The 13,514-nt window shown below is 36.1% G+C and overlaps 1 protein-coding gene across 1 annotated transcript in view; it reads right to left on the reverse strand.

Moving 5' to 3' along the window:
- Window positions 1-6,274: 6,274 nt before the first annotated feature.
- Window positions 6,275-13,514, reverse strand: part of EVI5 (ecotropic viral integration site 5) — a gene marked incomplete at its 3' end in the record, with an annotated part of 127,504 nt that continues 120,264 nt past the window's right edge. The window contains exons 12-14 of the mRNA XM_017857367.1: window positions 9,488-9,541; window positions 6,978-7,010; window positions 6,275-6,421 (exon numbers count right to left, since the gene is read on the reverse strand). Coding sequence (XP_017712856.1) covers window positions 6,275-6,421; window positions 6,978-7,010; window positions 9,488-9,541 — 234 coding nt within the window. The remainder of the gene's footprint in view (window positions 6,422-6,977; window positions 7,011-9,487; window positions 9,542-13,514) is intronic.

Below are 13,514 nucleotides of genomic sequence, written 5' to 3' on the forward strand. Positions count from 1 at the left end.
ACAAATAACAAAGATCACAGCAGAACTAAAGGAAATTGAGAACAAGAACAACAAAAATACTAAGGATCAAAGAAATGAAAAGTGGGTTCTTAGAAAAAAATAAACAAAATCAATATACTGCTCAACTAACCAAGAAAAGAGAGAAGACTCAAATAAACAAGTGATCGGAAATGAAAAAGGAGACATTACAACTGATAACACAGAAATACAAAAGAACAGAGACTACTATGAAAATCTCTACACTCACACTAGAAAACCTAGAAGAAAGGGATAAATCCCTGGAAACATAAAACTTTCTAAGGCTGAACTACGAAGAGACAGAAATCCTAAAAAGACTCATAATGAGTAGTGCAATTAAATCAGTGAAAACAAATCTCAAGAACAAGAAGCCCAGGATCAGATGAATTCACAGTCAAATTCTACCATACATACAATGAAGAACTAGTATCAATTCTCCTGAAACTCTTCCAAAAAACATCAAGGAGGGACTCCTCCTTAACTCATTCTATGAAGCCAGCATCACCTTGATATCAGGGAAGGATCCACAAAAAAACCAAAACTACAGACCAATATCTCTGATGAACAGAGATGTAAAAATCCTCAACAAGATCCTAGCAAACCAAATCCAGCAGCACATCATAAAGATAATATACCACAATCAAGTGGGTTATACTGCAGGAATACAAAGATTGTTCAACACAAATAAATCAATAACTGTGATTCACCACATAAACAGAACTAAAAACAAAAACCATATGATCATCTCAACAGATGCAGAAAAAGCACTTGATAAAATTCAGCATCTCTTCATGATTAAAAACAAAAAAAACCAACCAAACAAAAACCAAACATAGGCCAGGTACATCAGCTCATGCCTGTAATCCCAGCACTTTGAGAGGCCAAGGCAGGTGGATCGCTTGAGCCCAGGAGTTCAAGGCCAGCCTGGGTAACATGGTGAAAACCCATCTCTACAAAAAATTCAAAAATTAGTGAGGCATGGTGGTCCGTGCTTGTAGTCCCAGCTACGCAGGAGGCTAAAGCAGGAGGATCACTTGAACCTGGGAGGTTGAGGCTACAGTGAGCCACGACTGTGCCACTGTACTTCAGCCTACATGACAGAGTGAGATCCTATTTCAAACAAGCAAACAAACAAACAAAAAAACCTAAAAAATCTAGGTTCTCCTTGCATTGTTATAAAGAAATACCTGAGGCTGGGTAATTTATAAAGAAAAGAGGTTTAATTGGCTCATGGTTTTGCAAGCTGTACAAGAAGCACGGCACTGGCATTTACTTCTGGGAAGGCTTTTACACATGGAGGAAGATGAAGCAGGAGCAGGCACATCACACAGTGAGAGTGAGAGCAAGAGAGAGTAGGGGTGGGGGTTGCCACACAGTCTTAAACAACCTGATTTCATAAGGACTCACTCATATGAGGACAGCACCAAGCCATGAGGTCTTTGCCCCCATGATCCAAACACATCCCACTAGGAACCACCTCCAACAATGAGGATTACATCTCAACATGAAATCTGGAAGGGAGATCCAAGCCATATCATAGGCATTGAAGGAATATACCTGAAAATAATAAAAACCATATAAAACAAACCCACAGTCAACATCATAATGATTGGGGAAAAGTTGAAAGCACTCCTCTAAGATCTAGAACAAGACAAAGGATGCTTACTTTCACCACTCTTATTCAAAATAGTACTAACAGTCTTAGCCAGAGCAACCAGGAAAGAGAAAGAAATAAAGATATTCAAACTGGAAAAGAGGAACTCAAATTATCTGTTTGCTGATGTTACAATCTTATACCTAGAAAACCCTAGAGATCCCTCCAAAAGGCTCTTAGATTTGATAAAAGAATTCATTAAAGTTTCAGAAAATCAATGTACAAAATCAGTAACATTTCTGTACACCAATAACAATCAAGCTGAGATACAAATCTAGAAGTAAATTCCATTGACAACAGCTACAAAAAAATTTAAATACCTGGGAATACAGTTAACCAAGGAGGTGAAAGATCTTTGCAAGGAAAACTTCAAAACACTGATGAAATACATTGCGGATGACACAAACAAATGGAAAAAAACATTCCACGCTCATGGATTGGAAGCATCAATGTCATTAAAATGACCATACTGCCCAAAGCAGTCTACACAGAGTCAACATATTTCCTATAAAAATACCAATGTCTGTTTTCACAGAGTTAGAAAAAAAAAAATCCTAAAATTCATATGAGACCAAAAAAGACCCAAAACAGCCAACGCAATCCTAGGTAGAAAGAACAATACTGGAGGTATTGCATTACTTAACTTCAAATTATACTACAAGGCTATCATAACCAAAACAGCATGGTACTGGTTTAAAAACAGACACACAGATCAATGAAACAGAACAGAAAACCAGAAATAAATGCACATACCTACAGCCTCCAGATCTTCAACAAAGTTGATAGAAACATACACTGAGAAAAGGACACCCTATTCAATAAATGTTGCTGGGAAAATTAGACAGCCATATCAAGAAGAATGAAATTGGATTCATATTTCTCTCATCATTTACAAAATTAACTCAAGATGGATTAAAGAGAAGGAAGAAAATATGGATTAAAGACTTAAATTTAAGACCCGAAATTTTTAAAAGCCTAGAAGAAAACCTGGGAAGAACCTATCTGCTGATTGGCCTAGGCAAAGAATTCATGACTAAGACCTCAAAAGCAAATGCAACAAAAACAAAAATAGACAAATGGGACTTAATTAAACTACAAAGCTTCTGCACAGCAAAAGGAATAATCAACAGAGTGAAAAGACAACTTACAGAATGGGAGAAAATATTTGCAAACTATACATAAGACAAAGGACAAATATCCAGAATCTACAAGGAACTCAAACAACTCAACAGGAAAAAAAAAAAAAAAACAACAAACAAACAAAAAAAAAACACTCCATTAAAAAGTGAGCAAAGGCCATGAACAGATGTTTTTCAAAAGAAGACATACAAATGGCTAACAAACATATGAAAAAAAATGCTCAACATCACTAATCATCAGATAAATTAAAATTCAAACCACAATGTGATACCATCTCACACCAGTCAGAATGGCTATTAAAAAGTCAGAAAATAACAGATATTGGTGAGGATGTGGAAAAAAGAGGACACATATACACTACTGGTGGGAATGGAAATTAGTACAACCTGTATGACAAATGGTACGGAGATTTCTCAAAGAACTAAAAACAGAACTGCCATTCAATCCAGCAATCCTACTACTGGGTATCTACCCAAAGGAAAAATCATATCCAAGATACCTGTACTCATACATTTCTCATAGATTCATTCACAATAGCAAAGATATGGAATCAACCTAAGTATCCACTGATGGATGACTGAATGCAAAAAAATGGTGTGTATATACACCATGAAATATTACTCAGCCATTAAAAAGAATGAAATTATGTCTTTTGCAGCAACATGGATAAAACTAGAGGATATTATCTTAAGTAAAATAACTCAGAAAGTCAAATATTGCATACTGTCACTTATAAATGAGAAATAAATAATGCATACACATGGACATAGAGCACAGAATAATAGACACTGGAGACTCAGAAAGGTAACAGGGTGAGAAGGGGTGAGGAATGAGAAATTAACTCGTGGATACAATGTACACTAGTCAGCTGATGGTTACACTAAAAGCCCCAGACTCCACTATTAGGAAACATATCCATGTAACAAAATGCACTTGGATCCCCTAAATGTATAAAAATAACACTATTCAGCCATTTAAAAAAATGAAATTGTCATTTGTGACAACATGGATGAACCTGGAAGATATTATGTTAAGTGAAATGAGCCAGACACAGAAAGACAAATACCACATGATCTCACTCATATGTGGAATCTAAAAAAGCTGATCTCATAGAAACAGAATAGAATAGTGGTTACTAGAGACTAGGGAGGGGATTGGGAATATGGTGATGGGAAGAGAATGGCCGACAGGTACGAAGTTACAGTTAGATAGGAAGAATAAATGCTGGTGTTACATTGCACAGTAGAGTGACTATAGTTAACAATAATGTATATTTGAAAATAGCTAGAAGAGTGGATTTTGAATATTCTCACCACAAAGAAATAAATGTTTGAGGCAATCAATGTGTTAGCTAATTACTCTGATTTGATGTGTCAATTAAAATAAAACTTTCAAAATCATCAAAAAAGTGAATAGATATGCTAAGTAAAAGAAGCCAGACATAAAAGTCACATACCTTACAACTCCACTTATTTGAAATTCTAGAAGAGGTAAAACCATAGTGAAAGAAAGCAGACAAGTTGCTGGGGTTGGAGGGTGGTGAACCATAAAGGGAATGATAGACATATTATTTGTTTTGATTGTGGTAGTGTTTCACAACTACACACATTTCCAACACATCAAGCTTCATACTTACATTTGATGAATTTTATTACATGTAAATTATACTTTAATAAAGTTAATTTTAAAAATGAAAGAGAGACCTGAGAAGGTCTAGCCCTATTTAATCATTTAGGGGAAAACACACAAACACACACACATACACGCACACATACAAAAAACTGTCTTTGAGTATACAAGATCACACAGTTAGTAAAACAGGACTAGAATCTAGTTCCATAAATAAAATCCAAAGCTCTTTATATCATATAAATTGCCACTATTTGGCAGTAGGGAGTGGTGGTGGTGGATGCTTATACTGGTAATTCAATACCTCCTGCTGGAACACAGATTAAAAACCCTTATTCTGAAACTCTGAAGAATTCATAAAGTTATATTAGGGAAGGCTATAATCAAAACACTGAGCAACAGATGTTCACTTTCTACCAGTAATATGCTCATTCACTTTATTCTCGCCATTTTTGCTCACCAAGTTAAATTTTTTACTATAAACCAGCATTCTATCCCTTTGATATACATCTATCGATTGGTCTCAATATTTGAAAACAATGTAAAAGTTTAATTCATGATTCTAATGTATTATGACTGTAGCTTATGCTAAATGCAAACAATACTTAGTTTTCTTTAAAAAATCACATTGAAGTAACTCATTTCAGGTAAATTCCTAACGTAACTCCACAACTGTTTTTTCTTTTGAATGCTTTGATATTATTGACATTTCATACAAAAGTGGAGCAAAATATGAGTTCCCTTCTTTTTAGTATTATTTTATCACTCTCCTATTCACTTTTCTTAGCAATCTACAATAACAGAAAAGAAAAAAAAAAAGATGTTTATGGCTCCCTCAATTGCCAATTTTCTTTTGCTTTTGGTTTTCTGATTTTCTGTACCGAGATGATGATGCTGTGTCTTAATTTTACTGAATAAAAAGAATGTCCTACTCTGCAGTCACTCTATTTGCCTTCCAAATCTGCATAGAGTTCTAGGATTAACACAACTTTTTCTGCTTACTTATTACAATGTAGCGCCTACCTGAGGATGGAAAACTGAAACAAGAAATAATATGTTTTCAAAGATAAACAGTTGGCTTTTCTTCTACCCTCATATTCCTGATTAAGATCGCCCTAGTCTGAATTTGCCAAAGGAAAAGGTCTAAGCTGCAAAAGATACCTGAGGCTAGATGTACAATTAGTAGCTGTTTAGTACATACCCTAGGTTGATTAAGATAATTAGAAACACAATCTAGGTTAATTAAGATAATTTTTAAAGGGTTAATCTTTTTCATCTTTGCAACTTCTCTCCCTCTGAAATAAAGGCATACACCTTAACCCATAATTCAATGTCTTGATGTAGAAAGTCTAAGCAATAGTATTTCGTAAGACACAAATTGCCACATTGCCGAAGCTTTAAATGAGATAATTGCATATATTCTGCGTGTTGGGTAATATTTCATCTGCACAATGAACAAAAACTAGCTGAAGTTGGAATTTAAAATTTACTGTTAGCAAAATGACAGCTATTATGAAAACAGATTTCTAAAAACTTAAAAGCAATTCTGACATACACTGCTTATTTACCATTACTTAAAACACAGTGTAAGGAAAGAAAATATTACCTATTTCTAACAAAACTATGTAGACAGAAAAAAAATTAGAACAGGAGTCCTTAGGCCACAATAAGACCCCTAAATATCACAGAACATAAAATTGTATAATTTAAAAGTTCAATTAAAGTTGAAAACAGAGTTATTTAAAACAACAGCACAGAATCTGTGCTATAAAAAAAAATGATTGAAAGGAAGGGGGATGAGAAAGGTGAGAAAAGCACTACCAGACTCCTTACCCATTGTTGTTGGTGCTGGAGCTTCCTGATGGTATTTTCAGCTTGCTCCAGCTTAGCACTGGCCTCATCACTCTGCTGTTTGATGGTGGCCAACTCCCGTTTTATGAGGTAGTTTTCCTCAGCCTCCTGGGCTCTTGTCACTTGTCCCTTAGGACATAATTTTTTTTGTGTGTAAAGCAATTTAGGATAGATTCAAGAAAGACTACCTTTGTGAGGTTTAGTTATTTACTTTGACATGTTAAAAAAAAAAAAAAAGTCACCTCAGCGAATAGAAAAGCCTAGGTAATCATTAGCTAGCAGCTTGTTATTGCTCCAGCAAAGTCTGGGAAACTAAACGAAAATTTCACCTGACAAGAACAATTCTTCTTTCAGTCGATAACAATTTAATTCATGCAATATTACTGAGTTGTACATGCAGGACTAAAATTTTCAATGAATAGTAGTTAATTTCACAGAATCCACTTATTGCCATTTTGAAACAAACACTTAAAAAAGTAAGGTTAGCTTTAAAACGTGCAAAAATAAACCAAGATAACACTGTTATAAAAAATTAAATTTATACCCACATATACCACCCAAAAAATTATTTCTAGAAAAACGCATGTAAAATTGCATGCATTAAAATATGAATTTTGAGGTTTAGGACTTTCCTTAGAAGTTAAAGAAGATGTTTAAAAGAACTAAAACAAAACAAAAACTATACCTGTATCAATCTATCTGCCAAGGAAGCACTTTCCTACAAAAGGAAAATTCAGATAGAATATAAGAGAAGGAAATAAAAGTGATAAAATTAGGAAAAAAGAAACAAATATATGCAAATTCCATCTACTTTTCATTGCTAATTAAAATGGACATTTAAATTTTAAAACCATTTTTTACTGAATGTGTTTTCATTTTAAACCTTAAGAAAATATATAAAACAAGGATAGGTGGTTGAAAATCATGTGTTTCCTGAAGATACCAAACACAAATTCCAAGTGGTTTTTCATTACCTGGAACAAGCACAGTTTCTTGTTTGTTTTTTTTTTTTTTTAATAGAGACAGGGTCTCGCTCTGTCACCCAGGCTAGAATGCAATGGCATGATCACATAGCTCATTGTAACCACCAACTCCTCGGCTCAAGGAGTTTATCCTTCTGCTTCAGCCTCCTGAGCAGCTAGGACTACAGGTGTGTGCCACCATGCCCAGCTAGTTTTAAAATTTTTTGTAGAGATACAGTCTAGCCATGTTACCCAGGCCAGTCTTGAACTCCTGGCCTTACGCAATCCTCCTGCCTCAGCCTCCCAAAGTGTGGGGATCATAGGCGTGAGCCACTGCACTCAGCCAAATATTTCTTCTTCTTTTTGATGTATTTACATCTTTTAGACTTAATCCATATTGTCAACCCACTTACATGAAAGGGAGAAGGAATTTGAGTAAGCAATTCCACTTAAAAAGTGTGACAGCAATTTGTGCAACAGCAACTTTCAAAGAAACAAAGCAAGGAAAATATGACAAATAAAATTAATGAGCTAAACTTAAACTTTAGCAATAACTGAGAAAGTATACCTTTTTATTACAGAATTCAATTGATACATAGTATTTATAGAATTCTAAGTGCTAAGTGACACACCTGGGCCATCTAAGCCAATAAAAAAAGGAACGTAATTTTCCAGAAGCAAAATCCAAACTTAACATTTTCTTACAGCATTGTTATCATTCCGAAGGTTCAATGAAATACTATAAGTCTTTTCCAGTTTAAACGTCTTACTCCAAAGATTTAAAAAAAAAAAAAACAAGAAGACACGCATATTTGATTGTAAGTTAGATATTTAGTGGGAAAAAACAGTATATAATTAAAACAACTTAAAAGCAAGCTCAATCTTCCTGTGGAGTCACCAAAAGTAGAATTATTCTTATAGCAACCCTAACATGATGACAGCAAAACAGGGAAACTATTTTTGACTTAATATGATGTATCTGCAATTATTATACAACAAAGGCAGACAGGTAATAAATATCCTGTACTTATTATGCACTTCTATTTAATACGAAATCATCAAAACTTTTCAAACAAATGACAAATACTACAAAATATTCATATTTCCCATGTATTTATTTCTTGAATATTTATCTGTAGATTTTCAGGGAAGATTTTAAGATCCTTGGCAGTATGATGAGGGGTATGTTTAAATCTACTTACTCTCATCTCTAGTTAAAGAAAGAAAAAAGCGGTCAGGCACGGTGGCTCATGCTTGTAATCCTAGGACTTTGGGAGGCCGAGGCAGGCAGATCACAAGGTCAGGAGATCAAGACCATTCCTGGCCAATGTGGTGAAACCCCGTTTCTACTAAAAACACAAAAATTAGCTAGGCATGGTGGTGCACGCCTGTAATCCCAGCTACTTGGGAGGCCAAGGCAGGAGAATCGCTTGAACCTGGGAGGCGGAGGCTGCAGTGAGCCATGATTGAGCCACTGCACTCCAGCCTGGGCAACAGAGCGAGACTCTGTCTCAAAAAAATAAAATAAGAAAAAAGCACCAAAAGAGTGAATTCAGATGTCTTTCTTTTAATAAAACAAAATTCTTAAACCATACTTTTACTACTCAATTCATTCTTATAGCATCTGAAATGACTAGAAAAGATTTTCATCAGAAGCACAGTACGAAAATAACGCAAAATTTCCATATTTGCCCAGTTATTCTATGTAAAACAGAAAATGTAACAAGTAGATACCAAAATGATTATAAGAACTAAAAGTTTATGCACAATTCCTTTGTGTTGAAAATCAACATGAGAGTGAATTTTTATGTAAGGAATCAGTCAGCCACTTCAACTAAAAGCAATCCTAGGCCTAAAGGAATCACCGCCACGTTCAATATGCTAGAAAGTCCAGGGCAACATTTGAAACTCATCTTTAAAGTGCTATATTAGAATGGACTCCCAACTAAATTCTAAAAGAACATACTTTTTAGAAATTATGTGTAAAGAAAACAAATAGTATCAATATGTTACTCTTAATCTCAGTTAAAACTTGAATATTAAAGTTTAAGAACCACTACAACTGATCAATTTTTATTAGTAACAAATTATCTGGCTAAATAGTAAGGTAAGCAAGCTAAGCATTCAATACCTACAACATAGGAGACATGTGCCAGAAGTTTTGAGGATTTTTAATAAATATACAGAAAAAACACTAGGCATTCAACAGAAGCTTGCATAAGTAGTCACTTACTTTTTCTAATGTCTCGATGCGCTGTTTTAAAAGTCTATTTTCTGTGCGTAACCTCTGCCAAGAAGAAAAAAAAGTTTTATTTGCAAGCATTTTGAGAGGAAAAGAAGATTCCTAAATCACAGTCCTGAAAATGTACCACCTTTTATAAATAAGAAAGGAGTCTAAGGGATGATTACATTATCAAATGTCAAAGACTCAGAGTAAGAAATACACAGAAGGCAGGGCACCATGGTTCACGCCTGTAATCCCAGCTCTTTGGGAGGCCAAGGCGGGCAGATGGCTTGAGTTCAGGAGTTTCAGATCAGCCTGAGCAACATGGTGAAAGCTCGTCTCTATGAAAACTACACACACACACACACACACACACACACACACACACACACTCTTTAGCCAGGAATGGTGGTGATGAGCCTGGGCAACAGGTTGAAACCTTGTCTCTATGAAACACACACACACACGAACACACGCACACACGAACATACACACACACACGAACATACACACACACACACACACAATTTAGCCAAGAATGGTGGTGCGAGTCTGTCGTCCCAGCTACCTGGGAGGCTGAGGTGGGAGACTGGGAGGTAGGGGCTGAGGTGGGGGCGGCAGAGGTTGTAGTGAGCCGAGATTGGACCACTGTACTCCGGCCTGGGTGATACAGTGAAACCCTGTGTCCAAAAAAGGGAGGAGAAGGGAGGGGAGGGGAAGGGAGGGAAAGGGAGGGGAGAAGGAAAGGAAAGGAAAAATGAAAAGGAAAGGAAAGAGATAAAGAAAGAGAAATAAATACACCACTGCAAAGGAAATAATCACATCCATCACTCCAGCTGTGACTAAATTTAAAATACACCCTACAGTACATACAGAAATAAGCCATTTCATTTCTATACTTACCATAATGACTTACAATCAAATATTTATGTGTTTTAACATCCTCATTAGACAGAAAAGATTCTAACTTGCCTACCTCCAACAGAGCCTACCTATATAATTAATATTCAAATGTCAGTTGAATGAAGATCTAAAAAATGCACATTCATAGGCTGAACATCAAATTTTCCATTTAGGGCCTGGCTCAGTGGCTCACACCTGTAATCCACTTTGGGAGGCCAAAGGCAGGTGGATCACTTGAGCGTGAGTTCAAGACCAGCCTGGACAACATGGTAAAATCCTGTCTCTACAAAAATATAAAAATTAGCTGGGCATAGGGGCATGTGCCTGTAGTCCTAGCTATTCAGGAGGCTCGGGGGAGGATGGCCTCAGCCCTAGAGGTGGAGGTTGCAGTGAGCCAGTATCACATCACAGCACTCCATCCTGGGCAACAGAGCAAGACCTTGTCTCAAATTAAAAAAAAAAAAAAATGCCCATTTAGGCTTCAATAGTCTCCATTTATAATATAGTATAGATGACGAGTTGCAAAATTCTGAAAATACAAAGAATTTATTAATTTTTTCTGAGAAAACAGCTCCAATTACTAGCACTTTCTCATAGTTCAAAAAGTAAAACCAGATTTTTTAAAGAAACACTTTACCTAATTATTCAATGCCTGGTTCCCAAAAGTTGTCTAATTACTGTCATCAAGTATTAAATCCAAGTCACTCTACATTTTAAAAGTTATTTTGCATATCCACCAATATAATTGCTTATTAATCCCCTTTAGAAGTTATCTTTTTCATTTTCCAATTCCTCAGATGTTGCCCCTTCATTCTGCCATCACTCAAATTTCAGTTTCAAGGTAATCGCTCTTTTTTTTTTTTTTTTTTTTGAGACGGAGTCTCGCTCTGTTGCCCAGGCTGGAATGCAGTGGTGCGATCTCAGCTCACTGCAACCTCTGCCTCCCAGGTTCAAGTGATTCTCCTGACTCCGTCTCCTGAGTAGTTGGAACTACAGGCCGTGCCACCATGCTCAGCTAATTTTTTGTATTTTTAGTACAGACAGGGTTTCACCGTGTTAGCCAGGAAGATCTCGATCTCCTGACCTCGTGATCTGCCTGCCTCAGCCTCCCAAAATGCTGGGTTTACAGGCATGAGCCACTGCGCCCAGCCTCAAGGTAATCACTTACATTTTTGTACCAATTTGTTCCAGAACTTAATCAAGCCTTTTTCCAGCCCCACCTTCCTATAAATTTCTGCTGAAAAATGTTTGTCTCAGAAAATTCTTCCATCAATTCAACCTATTATTTTGCCAGTAAACGCTTAAATATGGTTTATTATAACATATAAAGTCTTAGTGCAGGGAAATGAGAGGCTCTATGAATTGAATTACTGTATCTTATTAAGTGGATCACAAATTGAAACAAATCTTAGAGTTATTACAAAGATACTTTGCAAATTAGATTTCCTGTTCTATTCACTACAATTCAGATGATCTGAAATGGACATTATGATATATAGGAAAGCGAATAACTAATCTCAGACAAAATAATAGCTTGAGAAGTAGAAAATGTTCTCATGGCTTGGCTCCTCCTACTGTGTGCAGCATAGTGGTCTACACAAATAAGCGATTATTAAATGCTGCTAAACTCTAGAGAGTCAAAGAAATAAATGGGATTCTCACGATGTTCTCAATCATACTACATCAACAAAAGGTAATGTTTTATCTCAAAAGACTCAGAAAACTAAGTTCCCACCAGACAACTGAGTGAATGAAGTTATGACAGAAATCATGCTAAAATAAAATTTAGAACTGAAAACACTCATCTGGATTTCCTTCCCCAACCCCCTTTAAGGCTTCTGAAATCTATTTCATTGTAAATAAAAATCTAAATTGATTTTCTTCCACAAGCAACTAACCAAATGCTTAACACCATTTAAAAATAAATCACCACTTCCTCATTTGTATAATATTTACATCAGGAATTGATCAATAGAATAGACTTTTTCAGTTAATACAGACCGTTTCAGGCTTTTGCTTTTTTTTTTTAAGTTTTTTTTGTTTGTTTGTTTGTTTATGTTTTTTTTTTTTGAGACAGAGTCTCGCTCTGTCGCCCAGGCTAGAGTGCAGTGGTATGATCTTGACTCAGTGCAAGCTTCGCCTCCCGGGTTCACGCCATTCTCCTGCCTCAGCCTCCGGAGTAGCTGGGACTACAGATGCCCGCCACCACACCCAGCTGATTTTTTGCATTTTTAGTACAGACGGGGTTTCACCATGTTAGCCAGGGTGGTCTCGATCTTGTGATTCACCCGCCTCGGCCTCCCAAAGTGCTGGGATTACAGGCATGAGCCCTGTGCCCGGCCTCAGGGTTACTTTTAAGTTTCAAGTGTTACTATATATATATTTTTTTTTTAACCGAATATAACAGTATTTTGGTAATTATAGCTTTGCAATCTGTTTTAATACCTGGTAGAGCTAATATCCCCCATTCTTATATTTGTCTATTATTCCCAAACCCCAAATACTAGTATATTAAAGTAGTTAAGAAACTAGGTTTTGAAGTTAGGTAGATTTAAGTTCAAATTCTCATTCTACAATTAACACTTGTATATGACATTCAATGTTTTAGAATCTCCATTTCCTCATCCAGAAATTAGAGTAATAAAACCTACAGGGAAATGAAAAATTAAATGAGATAGTATATCATCTAATATATGCCAAATACTCAATGATAAGCACTGCCCACAATATTTTTGAAGTTAGGCATGAATATTATTTTACTACTTTTGTCTATTTTTAGAATTATTCTTAAGCTTTTTTAATGCCCTGGAATTTTACAAGGAATTAAATTTCACTCAATTTGAGGGCCAGGTACAATGGTTTACAGCTGTAATCCCAGAACTTTGGGAGGCCAAGGCAGGTGTATCACTTGAGGCCAGAAGTTCGAGACCAGCCTGGTCAACATGGTGAAACACTGTCTCTACTAAAAATACAAAAATCAGCCTGGCGTGGTGGCGTACGCCTGTAATCCCAGCTACTTAGGAGGCTGAGGCAGGAGAACCACTTGAATTCAGGAGGTGAAGGTTGCAGTGAGCCAAGACCGTACCACTGCACTCCGGCCTGGGTCACAGAGCAAGGCTCTGTCTCAAAAAAA

Source organism: Rhinopithecus bieti, unplaced genomic scaffold (genome assembly GCF_001698545.2).
Source record: "Rhinopithecus bieti isolate Rb0 unplaced genomic scaffold, ASM169854v2 scaffold_46210, whole genome shotgun sequence".
Taxonomy (NCBI): Eukaryota; Metazoa; Chordata; class Mammalia; order Primates; family Cercopithecidae; genus Rhinopithecus; species Rhinopithecus bieti.